Here is a 20,559-nt window from a genome sequence, read left to right on the forward strand (position 1 = left end):
CTGTCACCACAGTCTTACCCAAGGTTCCACAGTTGTGCAGTGTCAGAGCTGGCCTTGAGCCCAGGCAGCCAAACCCATGGGAGTAGGGGGGAAGAGTTTGCAGTGCCTCTTTGTGCACTCAAGGCCCTGACAGAGACTTGGAAAAAATATGTAAAAATGTACATTTTACATTAAAATAATCATTCTTTGTATTTTAATGAAAAGTCAAAGAAGGCAAAAACCCCTTAATAGGCAATGTAGTTTGTATGTCTCCTATCTCTAACTTTTGGACAGTTTCTCAGCTAGGTCCGATTTCTCATGACATGTTATTAACAGAGGCACCCATGCTGGCTTGGTGAGGATGTCTGGCATGTGCTAGGAGAGGATAGTCTAGAGACACTGAGCTTTAGAACAGAGGAGGGGCACAAGACACCTGAACTAGAGTTACTGGGAGATACTAGCAAAATTTTGAAACAAAAACTTTCATTTTTACTTGAAATTTGGTAGCAAATTCCAAGATAGCTTTTAATTTTCCCTTCACAATGTTGACAGTTTCCAGACGGATAGAGAGACTTAGGAGACTTTATCAGTATGGTAGCTGCTGCTTTTTATTTAAGATGAGTTTCAAAACCAGCAAGCCATTAGGTGATGAGTGTCCACAAGTAGTTATGTGGAACTGAGCAGCAGGAGTCCGTTTGTGCCCTTGAAAATCCTGACGTCCATGGTCCAACTGCTATATAATTCTGGCTGACACTCATGCCAGTACACTGATGCCAGTACAAATCATGGTAATCGGGCATTCTTCAGAATGGATGCGTTAAGTAATAGAGGTGATTCATTGTTGCTGCACCAAAATAGCAATGGGATAGCATTACTCACTAAGATTCTCTGATTTATTAAGGATGAAAAGCCTGTTTTAAAAAATAAAAGTTCAAAATATTTACATGCCTGTACTTTAGGCTTCTAAATCCACAATTAGTCATTTTAAATTTTAAAAAGACCTGTTTTTACGGAGGCAAATTTTGCTTTCATTCAGTCTTACTGGGTTTTGTAGCTGCTGTGCTTTTCTAGAAGTTAAAACCACCTTTCTTTAATGGGGAACTTTTCAAAGCCACAGAGAACAATTAGGCACCAAATTTTTGTCCTCTTACTGTTAATAACCTTTTTGAGCTCTCCATTTAGGGATGCATTCTTAGGGTTAAAGAGGACTTGGAGGCAGAGGGGTGGACTTCTCTCAGAAACAGTTCTGTGAAGTGTGTCTGAACAACTAGTTAAGACTCATGACCTAACTCACAGGATGGACGCCACCTGGAATGACTAAATTTAAACTTGAGATTCTGACTGTTTTTAAGCATTTACATTTTAAATGGTTGGCCACGGGTAGCTTAGGAGTTAGCCTGAACATGCTTGACATGCACATGTCAGAAATTGTCATTCAAGGATTGTTATGATTAAAAACAAAAAAAAAAGTCATAGTTTTCATACTGAGGAAAGCTAGAGCTGGAGGTCAATGGGCTGATGTCCTCCATAGATTGAAGATTAAGTCCAGAATCATAACCCATTTTTCAAGTTCCTTGTTCATTTCCTCTGCGATTCTTCAGTGCACTGATTTTTAGTATAATCTATGTGTTAGGGAAAGCAGGGGGTTCTATTATAGAGGATATCAGTAACTAGAGAGCAAATGATTGCCTCAAGTTTAATTTGCTTTCATGGTGGTAAGGCATTCAACTGGAATGACTTCCCCCCCACACCTTTTTAAAGATCAGGTTTCCAGTGAATAGAGGTGGGTGGATATTCAGATAGCTTCTAGCAATGCAGTTTTTTTATTTATATTTTAAACATAGATAATTCATTCTATTTAGATGCTAGAAGCAGGGTAATATTGGCAGATTTCGAGGTTATTTATTTTACGTTAAGTAATCATTAAGAATGTCTTTACAGGGATATTTACAAAGACCATAATTGAGCTTTTCTAATTAACATTTTGCTACAAAGGAAAGGTTTTATGTAACCTGAATGCAGTATGTTTACTTAGTTACAGCTGTTTGATTGGTGGTGCTTCAATAAAGTTCCCACAGCTCTCTCTAGCCTCCATACTTCAGATTTTCACTGTGTAGTGCATTAAGGTAAGAAGATAGCTTCTCTACAGATTGACCTAGTTTTATACAGAATCACAGAATAGTTGAGGTTGGCAGCAATGTCAGGAGACTGTCTAGTCCAACTCCCCCTTTCAGAGCAGGGTCAGCTAAAGCAGGGTGCTCAGGACTACGTCATCAGGTTTTGAATATCTCCAAGGATGGAGACTCTACAGCCTTTCTGGGCAACCTGTTCCAGTGTTCAATTACCCTTACTGTGAAAAACCTTTTTCTTTTGTTTAAATATTTCTTGCATTCAATTTGTGCCCGTTGCCTCTTGCACTTTCACTAGATACCACTGAGAAGAGTTTGCCTCTATCTTCTCTACTCCCTTTCATGAGGTTATTTATACACACTGATGAGATTCTCCCATGAGCCTTCTCTTCTCTAGGCTGACCAGTCCCAGCTTTCTCAGCCTTTCCTCATATGAGAGATGCTCCAATCCCTTAGTCATCTTTATGGCCCTTCGCTGGACTTGCTTCAGTATGTCCATGTCTGCCTTGTACTGGGGAGCGCAGAACAGGACCCAGCACTCCAGGTATGGCCTTAACCAGAGCTGAGTAGAGGGGAAGGATCACCTCCCTCCACCTGTAATCACTCTTCCTAATGCAGCCCAGGATACTGTTAGCCACCTTTGCTGTGAGGGCACATTGCTGACTCATGTTCAACTTGTTGTCTACCAGAACCCCGGGCCTTTTTCTGCAAGGCTGCTTTCCAGCTGGTTGGTCCCCAGCCTCTACTGACACATGGGGTTATTAATCCCAAACTGCAGGACTCTGAATTTCCCTTTGTTGAACTTCATGAGACTCCTGTTGCCCCATTTTCTTTAGACAGTCAAGGTCTTGAGTAATAGTATTCTTCAATGCAGTTACAGAATTGCATTGCATTATATATGGAGAAGGTTACGAGGGTTGATTTATCCTCCTCACCAGTCCCTCACATGAAGTGCTAAGGACATAGATCCACAAGATACCTTGGCCTTTGCTGAGCATGTATCTTGTAACCATGCTGAGCTTCGTCTGTCCCTCAGGTTTTAATTTGGTGCTCTTCTGTACTTCTCTGGAAAAAAACAGTAGGACCTTATAGTGTTGTCCTCTCCGGAGATATTTTGGTACTACTGAGTTTCTAAGGAGCAGTTGTATCTATAAAATTACCCACCAATAACCTCACTCCAACCTAATAGTTCCCAGAAGCTCCTTTGTCATTCTTTCTTGAAATGTTAGCAACTGTTAGAAGGCATAAGCCTCCTCTCTTTTAAATGGATAACCTTTCAACCCATGGATGGAATAGTAATGTAACTACAGAGATAGCTTCTAGGGAGATGAAAATGGTTGGGTTTGCTGCAACTCCCCCCCCCCCCCCCCCCCAAACAGTACTCCAGATGTTCAGACCACTGTAAGCAGCAGTTCTGCCATGGCCAGTAAATTATTAGAATAGCTAAAAACTTAAAGAAAACTCATTCTCTCCTTGAGGGCTGTAGTAGTCAAATGAAGTGAAATGAAGTGAAATGTCTCAAAGCCCATATACTTAGTGATTCCAACCAGGGGACTGGGAAGCCTTTCATGTGATGGAAAGTGGACCCATGCAAGACTGCCATCTAGGATAGGAATCTCACAAAGCTGTGTTTTCAAAATGACTTTTCATCTTTTGCCCTCACAGACAAAAGTTGTCACTTGTTTTAGAAAGGGAAAATCTCATGAATTAGAGGCCAGAATCAAGAGAACTGTAAGTGCTAGCTCCGAACAGCATGTCTCCTAGACAGTGCCTGGGGCTTTCTCCAGGCAGTGGTGGCTGTCTTTTGAAGCCTTTTTAGGAAGGTTTCAATATTGCTCTGCTCTTACATGTAATACTTAGCTGAGATTTGGGACAAGGGCATTCAACATGGACTTGGCCTTTCCTTCCAGAGACAGAATAAGGCTCTCTTCGTTGACTACTAGTTGAAAACTGTGTGAGCAAGCTTAGTTCTGCTGATAGGTAACCTGAGGACAATTGTATGGGTTTCCACAAATAGTAGGAACTTAACATTTTGTAATTCAAATTTCTGCCAGGTGGTGAGAAAATAGAAAATAATAGTTGCGCTGCATGTGTTTTGGACTTACAATCTATGCTACCTGCAGCCTTCATTAGTATAACTTTAAATATATAGTAATGTGTTCCAGAGGTTCAGAATTTTCTCAGGAAGTCAGATATAATTTGTGGACAACCACAGCCCTACTGTGACTTTTAGGAATTCAGTATACCATGTTCCCACACACATAATTGTTATGAGTGGTAGTAAAAGAAATGTGGGTGTTTCTGTTCATTGCAACATGTAATCACCTTTTGACATTTTCTTCTGTAAATTTGCAAGTAAATGTAGCAGTTGTGTAGGTGAAGAAATGGGCATGTTAGCTTTAGCAAGCACATTACCTGCGTGTGAGCCTGTGCTATGTGGAAGTAAAGGGAGCCTCTTACTTCCACTGACTTTGTGTCTTTTGGGTCAGATCAGGCAATGTTCATGCCTTCTTCAAAGACAATTCTTTTGCCACTTTTCCACATGTATCTCTGGCCTTGAACTTGGAAGGGTGGAGTAATGGAAAATAAGGCTGGAGAAAGGACTTTGAGAAGTTAACTTAGCCTATTCTCATTGTCCCTTTTCTAAAAGATGTACGTCTACTTGTTTACACGAGAAGCTTCAGCTAATGGAAATTGCCCAGCAGTGTCAGGTGATCTGTTCCAGATCAGGGAATATACTGTTAGTTTCTCAGGGAAGAACCCACTGTAATTATGATTGTGCACCAGAAAATATATACACTTATATTATAGATACCTGTATGTATGTATATCTAACTGTAAGGAGGGGAGGGGAGGCCTGAGTGTAAATTGGAATCTCTGAAATGACCAGGATTAAAAATATCCAGGAAAGGGTCAGTGGAAAGGGAACAGGGGAAAGGGAAGGAAAGGAAAAAGGAAAGGAAAGGTAGAAATGGAAGGAAAAGGAAGAACAGAAATGAAGCAAAAGGAAAGAGAAAGAAGGAAAAGGAAAGGAAATGGAGGGAGGGGAGGGGAGGGGAGGGAAGGGAAGGGAAGGGAAGGGAAGGGAAGGGAAGGGAAGGGAAGGGAAGGGAAGGGAAGGGAGAACAGAAATGAAGCAAAAGGAAAGAGAAAGAAGGAAAAGGAAATGGGAGGAAAGGAAAAGAAAGGGAAAGGAAAAGGAAAGAAGAAAGGGAGAGGAAGAAAGACAAAGGAAAGAGAGGAAGAGGAGAAAGGAAGGGGAAGAAAGGAGAGGACGGAAAGGGGAAGAAAGGAAAAGGGAGGCTGGGATATGTTTAATCTCCATAATTTTGTTGATCTATACAGAGCCCACAGGCAATGTTATTGGCATAGATTAAGGTGTGATGAACTGTGAAGTTTCGGCCTGGAATGTCTTAAGCTCATCTGTGCTCAAGCCAACGTATTGTGGCTTTTCTACCTGGAGATTGAATGTACCACAACTGCTTGTTTTTCCCGTATTCTATGTGTCATTGCACAAACAGTGCCTTTCACACAATTGTATCCCCAATTTTTCCCAAGTTTTTGAAGATTACAGTGCAGGACAGCACAGAATATTTATCACCTTTGTCTGGCACCTTTCCTGACCCGTGACTCTCTCCAGCCTACTGAACAGTCATCTTCCATGTTCTGCGCACAGATTTCTGGCTGCAGGCAGGTCCCCTGCAACCTGCAGAGGTTCGGTTCCCTCAGCTCTGCCCTTCCTCTCTCTGTGGGAGAGGAACTACCTGGGGCATACTTCCTTTGGCTGATTTAGGCTTATGTACCCATCCAAGTGCCAGCACAGTTTCAATTAATTCTTAACATACCTGGCAAAGGGAAGGATATCTAAAAAGTACATCTGTTGTTGTTTGTTTTTGAAGTTGGAATGAATTTCAGGTGAGCACTAAAAAAAACCAACCCCACAACACCTTAGAGTTCATTTGTGGGCAAAATGGCAATATGAATGCTCTTAGAGAATGTTTTATGTACGTTACCTGCCATTCATATATGCATTTATTTCATTTGAGCATTAGCATAATTTAGTTAATGCTGAGCCCCGTTTTTCACTGAAAATCAACAGAAAAACTCTCAGCTAGTAAACTGTTTATCAGAGACCCAGATTTTTTACATTGATTCCAGAAATGTCATTCTTAAGCTGACTAATGGTTTGAAAACTAAAAAGAAGCAAGCTCCATAGGGCATGGCTTGTGCTACCACGCTCTGCTCTACTGTATGGTTTTGTTGTTAATTGTTTGCATTTTATTGCATCTTATGTAAGCTTTATCACAGAAGAGGGTTTCTCAGATGGATTAATTTTGCCAGCAAGCATTGATGGAGTGGCACAATGCTGAATGAAGATGTACTAATTAGCAGATGTACTAATTTTACAGAAGCTGAATTTAAATTATTTATAATTTACTGTAGTAGGTCAAATGTGCAGCTTGCCATGCAAAATAGGAATGTTATATTTGTAGCCTTCTTCTGTCAGCAGTCCGTGTACTGCACCTATGAAGGAAGGCTAGATTTAACTGTGCCATGTGAAGGGCAATTCTGTACTGACTTGAGATGAGATCAAATAGCATGCAGTATGATTATCCTGTCTTATCCTGCAGATGATGTTGGTCATTTAAACGTCTAGTTCTCTGACCTTTCTATATGTCTGCTGCCTGGCTATGCTCTATATGAAGCGCTATTTCCTTCGCACGTTGTGTTTTATGAAACAGTATCTTCTTTCATTTGCTTTTGCTGGCTGTAAAAATCAGCTAGTGAGACCTGGTTGTCATATGATAGTACAACCTAAATGCAGTATATGAAACTGTCAGGTGAAAAAGCAGTCAAAATATGCTGTAAATCTACTTTGCCTAATTAGTATTTTACAGTACTGGAGATGTGAGTTATCTTTAAAGCTTCTTTTAAATGTGTTGGGCGTATTATCAGAATATAACTGCAATATCAGCATATTTTATGATAACCTCTAATAATCAGTTTTATAAACAATTGCTTTTGTTAAAGAAATACCCTATTTTAAAAACCAAATCATAATTGGAAGATGATGGACGAAATTCTTAGGTGAATGTCATATAAAAAGGTAATGTTCAAAATGACACAGGTGAGTTTTATTTACAAGTTCATAATTGTGACAGCAATTCACATACCATGTTTGTTTAACCTTTCTTGTCTATGAAATACATTATAAATATTTACTCTTAAGTGCTAAGTGAAAAGCATGGAATGTGATCCTTGTTAGCCACTACCAGCAATTCTTCTGTGCTATGGAGTATGTTTAGATGCCACAAAAACAGAGAAGGCATTTCTACTCTAACTGCATAAATCAAGTAGCCTGTTTCTACTTTTACTAATGCTACTGGGCATCTGGCATAATGCTGTTAAACTCGGGGAGGTTATGGTGCCTTTGTATTAGTGTAAGAAAGGCATAGAGCCTGATGACGTATTTGTGTAAAAATGAATGCCATGAGTTGGATGTAACGTGGTATTTCTTGAATCTCTGTGTCCTAAATTCTCTGAGTGTGTTTCTGCTGGATCATTTCTGCCTTAAGGTTCAGGGTCACTGACCTTAATTCAGCTGATGGCTGACTGCCTGTTGAGATGCTGTCACCTGTCCTGATGAGCTGGGTGGTCAGTACTTGCCCAGTGATTGCCAGCAATGGCTGCTCAAAGGATGAGAGTGTGCAGGTATCGTAGATGACTTAGCATGTTGGAGCAGTCGGTGGTGTTAGGAGGGCTTAAGCCATATGTACAGCACTTTTTCCAATGAATAAATGTTAGTAGGTCTTACCGGGAATATCCAACTTTACTTCTGCTCTTAAAGGTTTCTGAAAATTATGTAAGCTCTTCAGTGCATTAAAACAAAACTGCAAATGGGTGGGTGTTACCTGAGGTTATGAAAATTGCTGGCTCAGATTATTAATGCTACATACGACTGATAAGATTCCCAGAGGTCAGAGAGAATTTTTTGGAGATCGCTTGTTACCAGTGTTTGGCAAGGTATCAAATGAATGCTGTAAATATGACATAACTATGATGATAAAAATATCTGAGCCAAAATACTGTGCTGTATATCAATACAAAGCATAACTAACTACAGTAAGGCGATGTGCTCTGTGGAAAGAGAATTTATTTGTGAAGAAGGCATAGTGATATGCATAATGCTGGAGAGACAGGGATGGGGGGGGTTGATTTTTAAGCAAACTATCAGTGAGCTTTACTGAGATGCAAATTACTGTTTCTTGTCTCTGCTGACAGGTATTGCATGTTGCACTGCATTTTTGCCTTTGTTATTTTTTTGTTCCTTAAAGCTCTTCCTCAGCATTGCCAGGGGGGAGGTTCATGTCAAAGGTCATTTTTGCTGAAGTTGGTGCTGAAAAAAGACCGGTTGTGTAACAGTCTTAGCTGGATTTACGCTGTTACGTAATGTCAAAATCATTAGGAACATAAATGCAGTCTCCATGTCTTCCTTGCTAGTGGAAATACCAGGGAGGATGTGGGGTTTATGGGATTTACAGAGAAAAGACAGTATTAGTTGGAATGCCAAAATCAGGGTCGTTTCAGCCAATTCCCAGAAAGTGTGTTCTGACCAACGTAATGTTTAGAAACATGTAGGGGACTCTAATGTTTCTCAATTAAAGTTGAGTCTGTCTGCTGTATGGGGTGTTTGGGACTATTCTCTTAACAGTTTTACACAGTGTGAAGAACCTGCAGCAGAAAGGTAAGATACGGAGATGTTTTTTCATAAAGCTAAATAGGCCTGTGAATAAAATGAACTCCAAGGCGTCTTTTTCAAAAAAATTACTTCAGAAGGATATCTGCAGAGTATTTTACTAGGTACAGTCAACCTATACATAAATAGGTTCTGCTACCAAGGACCTTTTAGACGTGGAAGTCAAGTCTTGGACTTCATTAGTCATCAGCAAAATTCCATTTGTGCTGAATGGTTTAGGAAACTTATCTGTTAGGAAAATGTCTAAAGACTTGTATGCAATAATGTAGGCTTTTTAAGAAATGCCCATACAGATATATATAAACTCACAGGCATTAGAATATTTGATTATTTTTTGTTTTCATATGCAACACTTACCAAAAAGCTACATGCTCATAGTTTGACTAAAGCATCATTAATGTCCATTTTAGGGTCTCACCCCACTCTAGTTTATATAAGAGTATGTCCACTGACAGCAAGAGAATGACAGAGCTATTAAACTAGTTAAGCTAGAGAATGAGGCCTCACTGAAATAAGAGCATTGCAATCTTGCTATGTCTAGGGACAGACAAGCAGGGCTGAGGGGAAAGGAGACCTTTCTTTTCCGTCTTCTTTGTATTCATAGAATCATTAAGGTTGAAAGAGACCTCTAAGATCATTAAGTCCAACCGTCAACCCAACACCACCATGCCCACTAAACCATGTCCCTAAGCGCCGCATCTACACGTCTTTTAAATACCTCCAGGGATGGGGACTCAACCACTTCCCTGGGCAGCCTGTTCCAATCTAAACCTCCCCTGGCGCAACTTGAGGCCATTTCCTCTTGTCCTATCGCTAGTTACTTGGGAGAAGAGACCGACACCCACCTCGCTACAACCTCCTGTCAGGTAGTTGTAGAGAGCGATGAGGTCTCCCCTCAGCCTCCTTTTCTCCAGGCTAAACAACCCCAGTTCCCTCAGCCGCTCCTCATAGGACTTGTTCTCCAGACCCTTCACCAGCCTCGTTGCCCTTCTCTGGACACGCTCCAGCACCTCAACGTCCTTCTTGAAGTGAGGGGCCCAAACCTGAACACAGTATTCGAGGTGTGGCCTCACCAGTGCCGAGTACAGGGGCACGACCACTTCCCTACTCCTGCTGGCCACACTATTTCTGATACGGGCCAGGGTGCCATTGGCCTTCTTGGCCACCTGGGCACACTGCCGGCTCATGTTCAGCCGGCTGTCGACCAGCACCCCCAGGTCCTTTTCTGACAGGCAGCTTTCCAGCCGCTCTTCCCCAAGCCTGTAGCGCTGCATGGGGTTGTTGTGGCCGAAGTGCAGGACCCGGCACTTGGCCTTGTTGAATCTCATACAGTTGGCCTGGGCCCATCGATCCAGCCTGTCCAGGTCCCTCTGCAGAGCCTTCCTACCCTCGAGCAGATCAACACTCCCGCCCAACTTGGTGTCGTCTGCAAACTTACTGAGGGTGCACTCGATCCCCGCATCCAGATCATTGATAAAGATATTGAACAAGACCGGCCCCAGTACTGAGCCCTGGGGAACACTGCTCGTGACCGGCCGCCAACTGGATGTAACTCCATTCACCACAACTCTCTGGGCCCACACGTCCAGCCAGTTTTTGACCCAGCGCAGAGTCCACCTGTCTAAGCCGTGAGCCGCCAGCTACTCTAGGAGAATGCTGTGGGAGACAGTGTCAAAGGCCTTACTGAAGTCCAGGTAGACCACATCCACAGCCTTTCCCTCATCCACTAGGCGGGTCACCTGGTCATAGAAGGAGATCAGGTTGGTCAAGCAGGACCTGCCTCTCATGAACCCGTGCTGGCTGGGCCTGATCCCCTGGTTGTCCCGCGCATGCCTTGTGAGCGCCCTCAAGATGAACTGCTCCATAATCTTCCCCAGCACCGAGGTCAGGCTGACAGGCCTGTAGTTCCCCGGATCCTCCTTCCGGCCCTTCTTGTAGATGGGCGTCACATTGGCAAGCCTCCAGTCGTCCGGGACCTCCCCCGTTAACCAGGACTGCTGATAGATGATGGAGAGCGGCTTGGCAAGATCCTCCGCCAGCTCCCTCAGCACCCTCGGGTGGATCCCATCCGGCCCCATAGACTTGTGAGCATCCAGGTGGCGTAGCAGGTCGTTGACTGCTTCCTCTTGGATTATGGGGGGTTCATCCTGCTCGCTGTCCCTGTCTTCCAGCTCAGGGGGCTGAGTACCCTGAGGATAACTGGTCTGACTGTTAAAGACTGAGGCAAAGAAGGCATTGAGTACCTCAGCCTTTTCCTCATCCTCAGTGACAATGTTCCCCCCCGCATCCAATAAAGGATGGAGATTCTCCCTGGCTCTCTTCTTGTCATTAATATATTTGTAAAAACTTTTTTTGTTGTCTTTAACGACAGCGGCCAGATTGCGTTCTAGCTGGGCTTTTGCCTTTCTCATTTCCTCTCTGCACGACCTAACGAGATCCCTGTACTCTTCTTGAGTCGCCTGCCCCTTCTTCCACAAGCGGTAAACTCTCCTTTTTTTCCTGAGTCCCAGCAAGAGCTCCCCGTTCAGCCAGGCCGGTCGTCTTCCCCGCCCGTTCTTCTTATGGCGTATGGGGACAGCCTGCTCCTGCGCCTTTAAGACTTCCTTCTTGAAGATCATCCAGCCTTCCTGGACCCCTTTGCCCTTCAGGACCGTCTCCCAAGGGACTCTCTCAACCAGTGTCCTGAACAGGCCAAAGTCCGCCCTCCGGAAGTCCATGGTTGCGGTTTTGCTGCCCCCCTCCTTACTTCACCAAGAATTGAGAATTCTACCATTTCATGGTCGCTAAGCCCAAGACGGCCTCCGACCACCACATCTCCCACCAGTCCTTCTCTGTTAGTAAACAGCAGGTCGAGCGAGGCACCTCCCCTGGTAGGCTCACTCACCAGCTGTGTCAGGAAGTTGTCTTCCACACACTCCAGGAACCTCCTAGACTGCTTCCTCTCTGCCGTGTTGTATTTCCAGCAGATGTCCTACCTTTCTAATTATAATTTGTGCTCCTTCTGTCACTGTTGCAATGCATTCAACATTGTACCTGTGATTGATTCAGCTTATCTAACTCTAGTTTTCTAGAGATTTGGTACCCTGGTCTAAGTTGCTCCCTGTGGACTGCCTTGCTAGTCAGTGAAAACAGAGAAAAGCACCTTCATAGAACGAGCCATTTCACTTCGCAGTTTTAGAAGTTGTTAGTTCAGTAGTCTATAAGATATTTTGTGGCTTAGGAACATAAAATTAAAGTATCTGGGTTGGGAAAAGTTAATTGTTGATAGACTGTTGTCTGAAAGAATAGAGCACTACTTGGCATCTGCCTTCTAACCTGCGGTTTGTAAAACACAGTCCTCAACAGAGGACTTTCAGCAATAGGTACTGCTAGGTTTAAAAGGACCCAGCATAAAATCTGATGTGCTGTATTGCAAATGTTAATCTTTTCTTATTTCCCCTCCTGCCTCCACAAAGTTATATTGCTTTCATATAGCTAAAAGTAAGAAGAAAATACTGTTTCCAGAATTAGGTGGTGCGATTTTTTTATTAATCTCCAGTGTATTTTGGTACGCATTTGCAATCTTACAGATTTAGTTCAAAGGAGAAGTAGAACCAGTGGAATTGTATTTCTGAATTTTTCATGATCGTTTCTTCAGTTCTTGTCTGCCAATGCACACCACAGGATACAAGACTGATTATAATGTGCTCTCTTTTTGTTACTAGGTCAGTACTTCTAATTCTGAGCTTGTCTGCGTCACTGGGAGTATCAGATAATTTACTTGGAACGAAGCCTCTGACATGCTCGGAGTTAGTTTACTCAGCAAAAAAGCATCTGTGCAGAAAAGCTTATTGATTACTCTGAGAATGCAGCTTAACTGTACTGAAGGGTCGATGTGGGTCAGAGCACATATTCCGAATCAGTAAATTAAGATGATTCTGTGTTTGAATGTGTATGCTATACCTGAAATGAGTGACTTCTAAAAGGATTCAGTGCTATTAAGAATATGCATTCACTGTCTAGATTTTTTCATCTTTCTTTCTCTCTCTCCCAAAACCTTCTTCCTTTAAAGAAATTTTTAAAAAGTAAAATTATGGAAGCATATGGAAACAGATTCAATCAGTTTTGTCTAATTTGAAATATCAATAAATCATTTTGAAGTGCATCTTTTAAATGTACCTAATATCTATATGTGTGGAAGAGCAGCATTTCTATGTCCTGATTCTCTTCTATGCTTTAGACAGCAGATTTTGCTACCAAGTCAGTGTCTGCTGCGAGAATGCTTATTTGATGTAAATTTACAGAAAATGTATCAAACGGCTATTCAACAAATCATTGCATTCTACTTCTAAACAGCTTGCGCTGACCCGCCCAGGGGATGTTATCTGCAAGGGGGAGAGACATTGAAGGATTGCTCTGGAGCATGTTTTGCTCACATTAGGATTAAACTGCACTTAGGAAGCTGTGTAGAAGCGGGCATCTTTGTAATTTGTTCTGTGCTACAGTTATGTTTCTTAACCTTTCAGTGGATGGGACTTTAAGATGTGGAAATAAGAGAGAAGGGAATTATTTGTAGGGGATTCTAGCCTCTCTTTTTTAATACTTATCACTATTCCTGTTCTATTTTTTGTTTCTAGCTACAAGAAAACACATGAGACCCTGAGCCATGCAGGACAAAAAGCAACAGCAGCTATCAGCAATGTAGGAACTGCTATCAGCAAGAAGTTCGGAGATATGAGGTATAGGGATCCGCTGCTTCTCTGGTCTTATTTTGAGGGCAAAAAGTATAAGTCACCTGTCAGCTCTTCTTTTCCTTCTACATTAGTGTTTTAAAGGCTCAAGTACTTTGTAGTCAGAGTATTTTATAGCATTCATGGTTTCAACCAAAAAGAAGGGATAACGATGAATGAAGATATAATTCTTATTTGAATCCTGTTTTAAAAAAAAAAACCTGCAATTTGAAATCCTTTTGGAATCACTTTACAAGCTCAAGGAAATGTACAAGTAAAGTGGAACAAAAAATTGCTGTTAGATCTTTATTAACCCAATTTTATTCATACATGGATTCTGGAGACCAACATCATCTGAAGAAAACAAGCCTGCCTTGGAGCTGCTTGTGGAAAGAGAAATAAAAAAAATATTTCAGGCTATTTTTTATCAGCTTTTTCAAGATGTGCAAAGGCAAAGTTTTGTTCTGCAGTTGTATGTGTAAAAAACATATGATGAAAGTAACAGGAGCTGAGGTCAGGAGAACTGTTACTTAACTGCAACTTAAATGTCAGGCTTTATATGTTCATGTATGTTTAAAAGTGTTGGTCTTAAAGTTCCTCAGAATGAGAGCATAAATGAAGAAATTGTACACTGTAAACCAGCACTTCAGTTTTCAGCTTGGCAGCAGGATTACAGAACTTTTTCTCAGGTGTTTTAGGGGGTTGATTTTTTCTGATGAAATAAATGGACAAGGGTAACTCTATATTGTTTGAGCTGCAGAATTAGGGTCTCATTTATTAGAGATATTGGTATGTACTCACTTTTTTGGTCATTTTGTAATGTTATGAGGTAACCATATCCTAAGATCTGTGTGAATCGATTTTACAGCATTTCAAATATATATGGGTTTTTTTGCTGCAAATGCTGAAGCATAGTTCTTGGCAGCTAAATCTTATTTTTTTCACTTTTTACTTTGAATCTTAAGAAATCTTTAGAGTCCCTCATTTATACCTACCTTTTACATACAGCTTAATAAACCCTCTACAGAAGTACTACTGTTTTTCTAGGTGAAACTAAAAAAGGAAAATCTTTATCACTGTATGATCTGCTTTACAATGTCTTTTTCCACATTGCATATAAAATGGAAATCTAGTGAGTGACTTGCAACCAGGCTATGAACATAAACTAAGAATTGTTTGACTTGATACAGTTAAAAATCCATAGGTAGTATATGCCTAGAAAAGGATATAAGAATAAGGAGGCATGCAGTTACATTTTCCTAGTACATTTTTTTAGCATTCAGCAATCTGAGAGCTGAAAACTTTCTAAAACAGAGGTTTGAGCTTTCATTTAAAAGTCTTTGAAGGGTTTTTCTTCATGAATTTATCTTTTTTTTTTAAATTTATTTTAACTTTTATGAGCTTTTGACATCCATTACACCTCATGCCTCCCCAGATGAACACATAGTTAGTTATGTGGTAGAGAAGCGTGCAGTTTATTTGTTTGTTCTTTCATTCCCTATTCTGAGTCTCCCTTGTCTTTTCTTTGATGCCTTCTGGCTCTTCTATTATGAGAAACAGTGAGTGTAGTCCTTCTGCCGTCCTTCATGTCACTTATGATTTCCTGTGGTTTTATCGTATTTCACTTCAGTTCCCTCTTTTGCAGGCTGAGGCTCCAGCTGCATGAGTTGCTTTCACAAGCCTTTTTCCTACCTTGGTTTATTCTTACTGCCTTCCCTGCATGCATAGTTATATTCTGTATTTTTGAGAAATGCATGAGATGCGTGTGCTGCATGTGGCACCAACATATCCTCTGTTTCATTTTCTGTTCTTTCCTAACACTTCCTCCTGTAACAAAGACAAGCCCACTGCTCAGTGAACAGGTCCTGTTGCTGCTTCCATGCTTTAGATCCTACAGCAGTGATCAGAGAGTTGGCGTGCAAATACCTTGAACACTGGCTCTTGATCGTGGAGGGAAGGATGACTCTAAGAATTCACTCCTTCTCAGGTCCTGTTGCTTGTGCTTTGCATAGGGTGTGAGATTAACTGCAAAGGCAGAAATGTCTTCACTGTAATAGAGCATGTTTTTCCTTTAATATTTCCCTTAGTTAATCACTGTTACGAAATTCCTTTGTCTTACCTATCAGTATCAACCCCTACCCCCATGGTGATCGTGCTTCTGCATAGCGCTGGGGAAGCAGGTGGGTGGTATTTATCCCATTAGCCCTTTAGCCAAGGGGTCAAAGCAGAGGCTAAGTTCATAAGCATTTTGATTAATCGAGAAGCTTGTTTGTAGTAGTTTTCTTTGATCAAAATGATTACCTTGAGCCTGGTTGGGAATTTTTCAGGAAAAAATATGAACTACCAGCACTGCCATTTTTTGTGGATGCTTACTGTTTTCAGTTAAGTTCTCAGGAGAAAAACTCTCCTGAGAAAAAAAAAAAACTCTCCTGAGAGTTTATCAAGAACCTTGATAATGAAGAAGCAAGCAGTATAGCCAGTATCCTATAGTTACATAAAGCATGGCATCTGCTGAACATCCTAAATCTGGAGTAATGGTCAGTATGCTTCCCTCAGCAGCAAAGCTGGCCTAAGATCTTGGCTCAGCTCAGACAGGTGCAGCTCTGTGTGGGGTCACACTGTAAACCTTATCACTTAAATGACCTGGTTTTAAAAATCTTCCCCTTTCCCACTCCAATGCCAGCCATGTTTGGGGGAGTAAGCTGTAAAGGGGCATGCATTCTTTGCTTCATTGTTTGCTTGCTTTTTTGCTAATCCAAATAATTTTATTTCAGTGATCTAGTATATGGATAATCACCGCCCCCTCCCATAATGCTGATTTAGACACCCATCAGACTCTGGCTTAATTCTCTTGGTTAGGCATTAAGGCTGATAGTCACCAATGGCATCCAAATGCAAATCCCCGTTCTGCTTTCATTCAGAGCAGACACTTGAAACTAATTTCTAAAATCCAGATGATCATCATAATTCCCAGTACGTTCAGCAGTCTGGTGTGTTTGGCCTTTACCCCCTGCCTGTGGTGATGGTGATTTTGAAAGGGCTTTTAGTCAGCCTGACTCTAAATATTGAAGCCTGCTTTCTTTGTGAAACAAAACTCTGCTTTCCAGGTTGCCTGCTATGTCAACTGTACAGAGCACCACATGAAACACGTATATTTCTGTTCTGAAAATGCAGGGTCTTAATTAATAACCTGAAAGATATTTCATCTTGTATTATCTCTAAAAATATTTACTAAAATATCATTTATCAGCAACAGGCCAGATAGACTCCCCTGGATGTGCTATTTTGCTGTGTTAGAATTCCAGAAGATGAAATCTACAAGAAAGAAAGAAAAATGACAAAATTCCATGTGTCCCAAAGAACAGAGAAGCCACCCGTTTGGGACAAAGTGCTTTTCATGCAGCTGCTGTGCTTCTCTTTCATCCCCACCCCAGCTTCCCAGTGTCACAACTCTCTAATTCATTTTGTGCATGAATAATCATTAGCATTTTACATCTTCTAAATTTTTGATTAATTATTAGTGCTTGTAGGGTCTCTTTACCGTTGTAAATGCATTCTGTTTAATATTATCGTGTTCCTAGAAATACCAGAAATGTGTATAAAACCAGTGTACACATACTTTTACTTTGGGATACAAACCAGGCACAAGTAATATATTAAGATAATAGATTCTTCATGAATCTTGTGATTAATGATATGCCATCAGGATTTTTTGTTGCCCCTCCACCCCCAACTCATATTATCTCCTTTAACATTTTCTGACATGTAGAAGGAAGGCAAACGGGAAGAGGGGAGTCCCAGGTTACTCATAGGGCAGTAGCATGGGCTCAGATCTCTCAGAAGTAGAGGTTAGACTGACATTTCAACATGGCTCTTGCCATGTAGAGCACAGATGTGATGCAAAGTTGAGGGTATTTATCACTTGCTCCTTTGCATACTGGTAAAGTTGGGATCTTTTCATGCAATACTGCTTGACTGCTGTGCAGCTGTCTGTGTGGTTCTAAGAGTTTCAGCCCTGCTGTTGGCCTTTTTAGAAATAAGTTGTGATACCAAGTGGGAGGCTTTCTGATTTTTTTGTTTGTTTAAAAAAAAAAAAAAAAAAAGGAAACTATGTACACTACACTACTACATGCATGCTACCACATACATTACAACTACACAAGTAAATGCATTTAAAGATTAAGCTAACAAAGGCATGCATGCAAATTAGGATGTCAGCAGTTATACTGCTTATACATCCTTCATTCAACTCTCGTACATTTTCTTTAATTACATGATCGCACAGACCCCTTTCAAATTCAGTGCCTGGGATGAGCTAGCTCTAAAGATGAATAAAGGTAATATAATGCCTCATTCCAGCCAGGAGTTGGAAGGCACATGTGGAAAGAGACAGAAAACTGCAGGGAGGGAGAGCTTGGGGGTGTGACTATGGCAGTTGAATGTGCCCCTCAGAGGTGACGGGAATCAGCACGGAAAGCACATGAGGTCCCAGAGGGGTGGAAGAGGCAAAGTTCAACCCTCTGGAAAGGGGCAAGGGAAGTCCTGGGAAATACAAAGCAGATACTGGGGGAATGCATTAACCTGTTATTTTCTGAGCATCTAGAAGATAGCATGATGGCAAATAAGTAAAAGCATTTGTCAAGAACAATTATCCTGAACTGACAGCACCTGTCACAGAGGACGGAGGGGAGGCAGGAGATGTGATAGAGCTTGACTTTGATAAGGCTGTCCATACTGTTTTCGCTCCTGTAAGTGAACTAGAGAAAAACAGTTTAGGTGTGACTGCTTTAGCAGGAAGAGGGCATAGGGAGTTGAAAATGATTTTCAAAGAATAGGTCTCAGTAGCTCACCATGATGCAGGATTTTGCAGGCATCTGTCCTGAGTCTGTTACTCTTTAGCATTTTCATTACAGGTTTAGATGATGGCATCATGTGTACACTTAAAATCCCCAGATGACTGCACTGGGAGGGAATGCAAGCACTTTAGACAGCAGGATTAGAATTCAAATTTATTTTAAATGATAAAATAAAATTCAGTGTAGGAAAGTGTAAGGTGCTTTATTGACAGATGGCAAAAAAATCAAAAGCAGAGATGGGGAGCACTGCCCAGCCAGCTGGGCAGTGGCTTTGCAGATAAGGGCCTCGCAAGTGCTAGGCTATTGGCTCACAAATGCAGCAGGAGTTAATGCTGTCATGCTATCATTGCTAATGCATACTTAATTCCAGCAAGTGTTACAGGAGTGTTGTCTATAAGATTTGGGAGAGAATTGCTCTGCTCAGCTCTGATGAGGACTCAGCTGGAGTATTCGGGCCAGTGCGAGGGCACCGCCCTTGGAAGGGTGTGCAGGTGAACTGGAAGGAATGGGGAGAAAAATAAAAAAAAAAAAAAATCAGCTTCAGAAAATACAACCAGTGTGAGTGTTTGAACGAGTTGGCTTTTAGGCTAGACAAAAGTGGCTGAATAATGAAAGAAGAGGGAGGATGTAGTAAGTTAATGTGAGAGATCAGGAAAAACGTTCAGCTATAAAGCTGAACAAGGGCACAGGTTATTTCTGAAGGCTGTGAAATCTCTCATTGGAGGTTTCTAGAAGCAGGTTAGGCCCATATCTGTTGGAGATGGCTCAGGTATAATTAATCTGCTTTAGTGCTGTGGGAGTTGATTTTTGCTGTGCCTTTATTGTTGTGCCTTTTGGGGTTTTTTTGTTGTTGTGGAGGTGGTCGTGCAGTTTTTACACAGCCTTTTGCTGTGCATTTCCAGGATTTCTGTGATCTAGGGATGTTCTGGGCACTTAAAACTGTTGCTGAACTGATTGGGAGCTGAATTCCTTGAAATATTGTAGCTGTCACACCCAAAACTACCATTCTTAAACCTCTGTGTCTCTGATATCCCCTATAAAGGAAATAATAATATTGTCTTGCTTCAGAATGTAATTTTGCTGATGGGTGAAGCAGTTGTTTTCTCTCATTTCTACTGATACTCGCCCCTTCATTTGTCCTGGTTTTTAGAGCTCTCGGGTAACACACATTTCTCTGTCATATGGCTGTACAAGTATCTGTATTAACATGGAGAAGGGGGTGGCTGTTACTGGGAACCAGCAGGTAGTAAAAGGAGGCTATGTATGGCAACAGTATTACTTAAGCTGGTCTAAGCAGAAATGTGTTGTGAAGATAAGTCCATGAATGTTTGAGAAGCACCAATATACAAGATGATGAGCCCTGTAAATAACCCTGAAGAAATCAATGCTTTTCTTCAGAGCAAGGTATGAATATTGTGCGGTAAATAATGCATCACACCACACATTGAAAAAGGATGTGAAAAATAAGAATTGAAGAGATGTTCATTAAGTGTGCACCATCTGTCTGGCTCACTGCATGAGGCAGGTGTTCCCTTGAAGTGGTCTGTAATTAAAGACTACATCAATAACACACAGATGAAGGAGAGGCTGTCTGCCTCATCATTTCTCAACTTTGGAACCTTAATGACATCCTTTGAATATTGTATATCAGTGTGCCTCTCCCAGTTCTGCTGCCTTAATTAAGTTTCTCGTGAGCTGGAAAACAGTGTCAAAGTGTTTCGAGTATTGCTTTCAACAAGGAAGAAGTATTTTGGAAAATGTCATTTTAGGAATTAAAAGCCCCTTATTTTTTCCATACCCTTCTCAACTCAGAGATGATTAAGAAATCCAGAGGGGAACAAAAAGACATTTGCTGCTGATATACATATACAATTCTATTTCACCTATACTTTAATGAGATTAAGGTAGGATTTTGGGAGGGAAACCAGTTAGCATTCTTTAAATCTGATGTAATGAAGAGAACTCAAAGTTTAGCAGACAAAACTTCCGTTCTTCATTGCGTACAGAATAGGTGACTGCGTAGTGAAGGAGTGTGTGAAAATCTTTGCTTTGAAGGAGTCTCAACTGATCCACGTTCTAGTGTGAATTCCAGCATCAAGATTTGAATGCAAATTATTTTATTTTTCCTC

The 20,559-nt window shown here is 41.3% G+C and overlaps 1 protein-coding gene across 4 annotated transcripts in view; it reads left to right on the forward strand.

Moving 5' to 3' along the window:
* The window catches only part of TPD52L1 (TPD52 like 1), a 67,236-nt gene that overhangs the window by 34,818 nt on the left and 11,859 nt on the right, over positions 1-20,559 (forward strand). For all 4 annotated transcript variants that reach the window (XM_076333528.1, XM_076333527.1, XM_076333529.1 and 1 more), the window contains exon 4: positions 13,482-13,583. In XM_076333528.1, the coding sequence (XP_076189643.1) occupies positions 13,482-13,583 (102 nt within the window). The remainder of the gene's footprint in view (positions 1-13,481; positions 13,584-20,559) is intronic.

This window comes from Aptenodytes patagonicus, chromosome 3, assembly GCF_965638725.1.
Source record: "Aptenodytes patagonicus chromosome 3, bAptPat1.pri.cur, whole genome shotgun sequence".
Taxonomy (NCBI): Eukaryota; Metazoa; Chordata; class Aves; order Sphenisciformes; family Spheniscidae; genus Aptenodytes; species Aptenodytes patagonicus.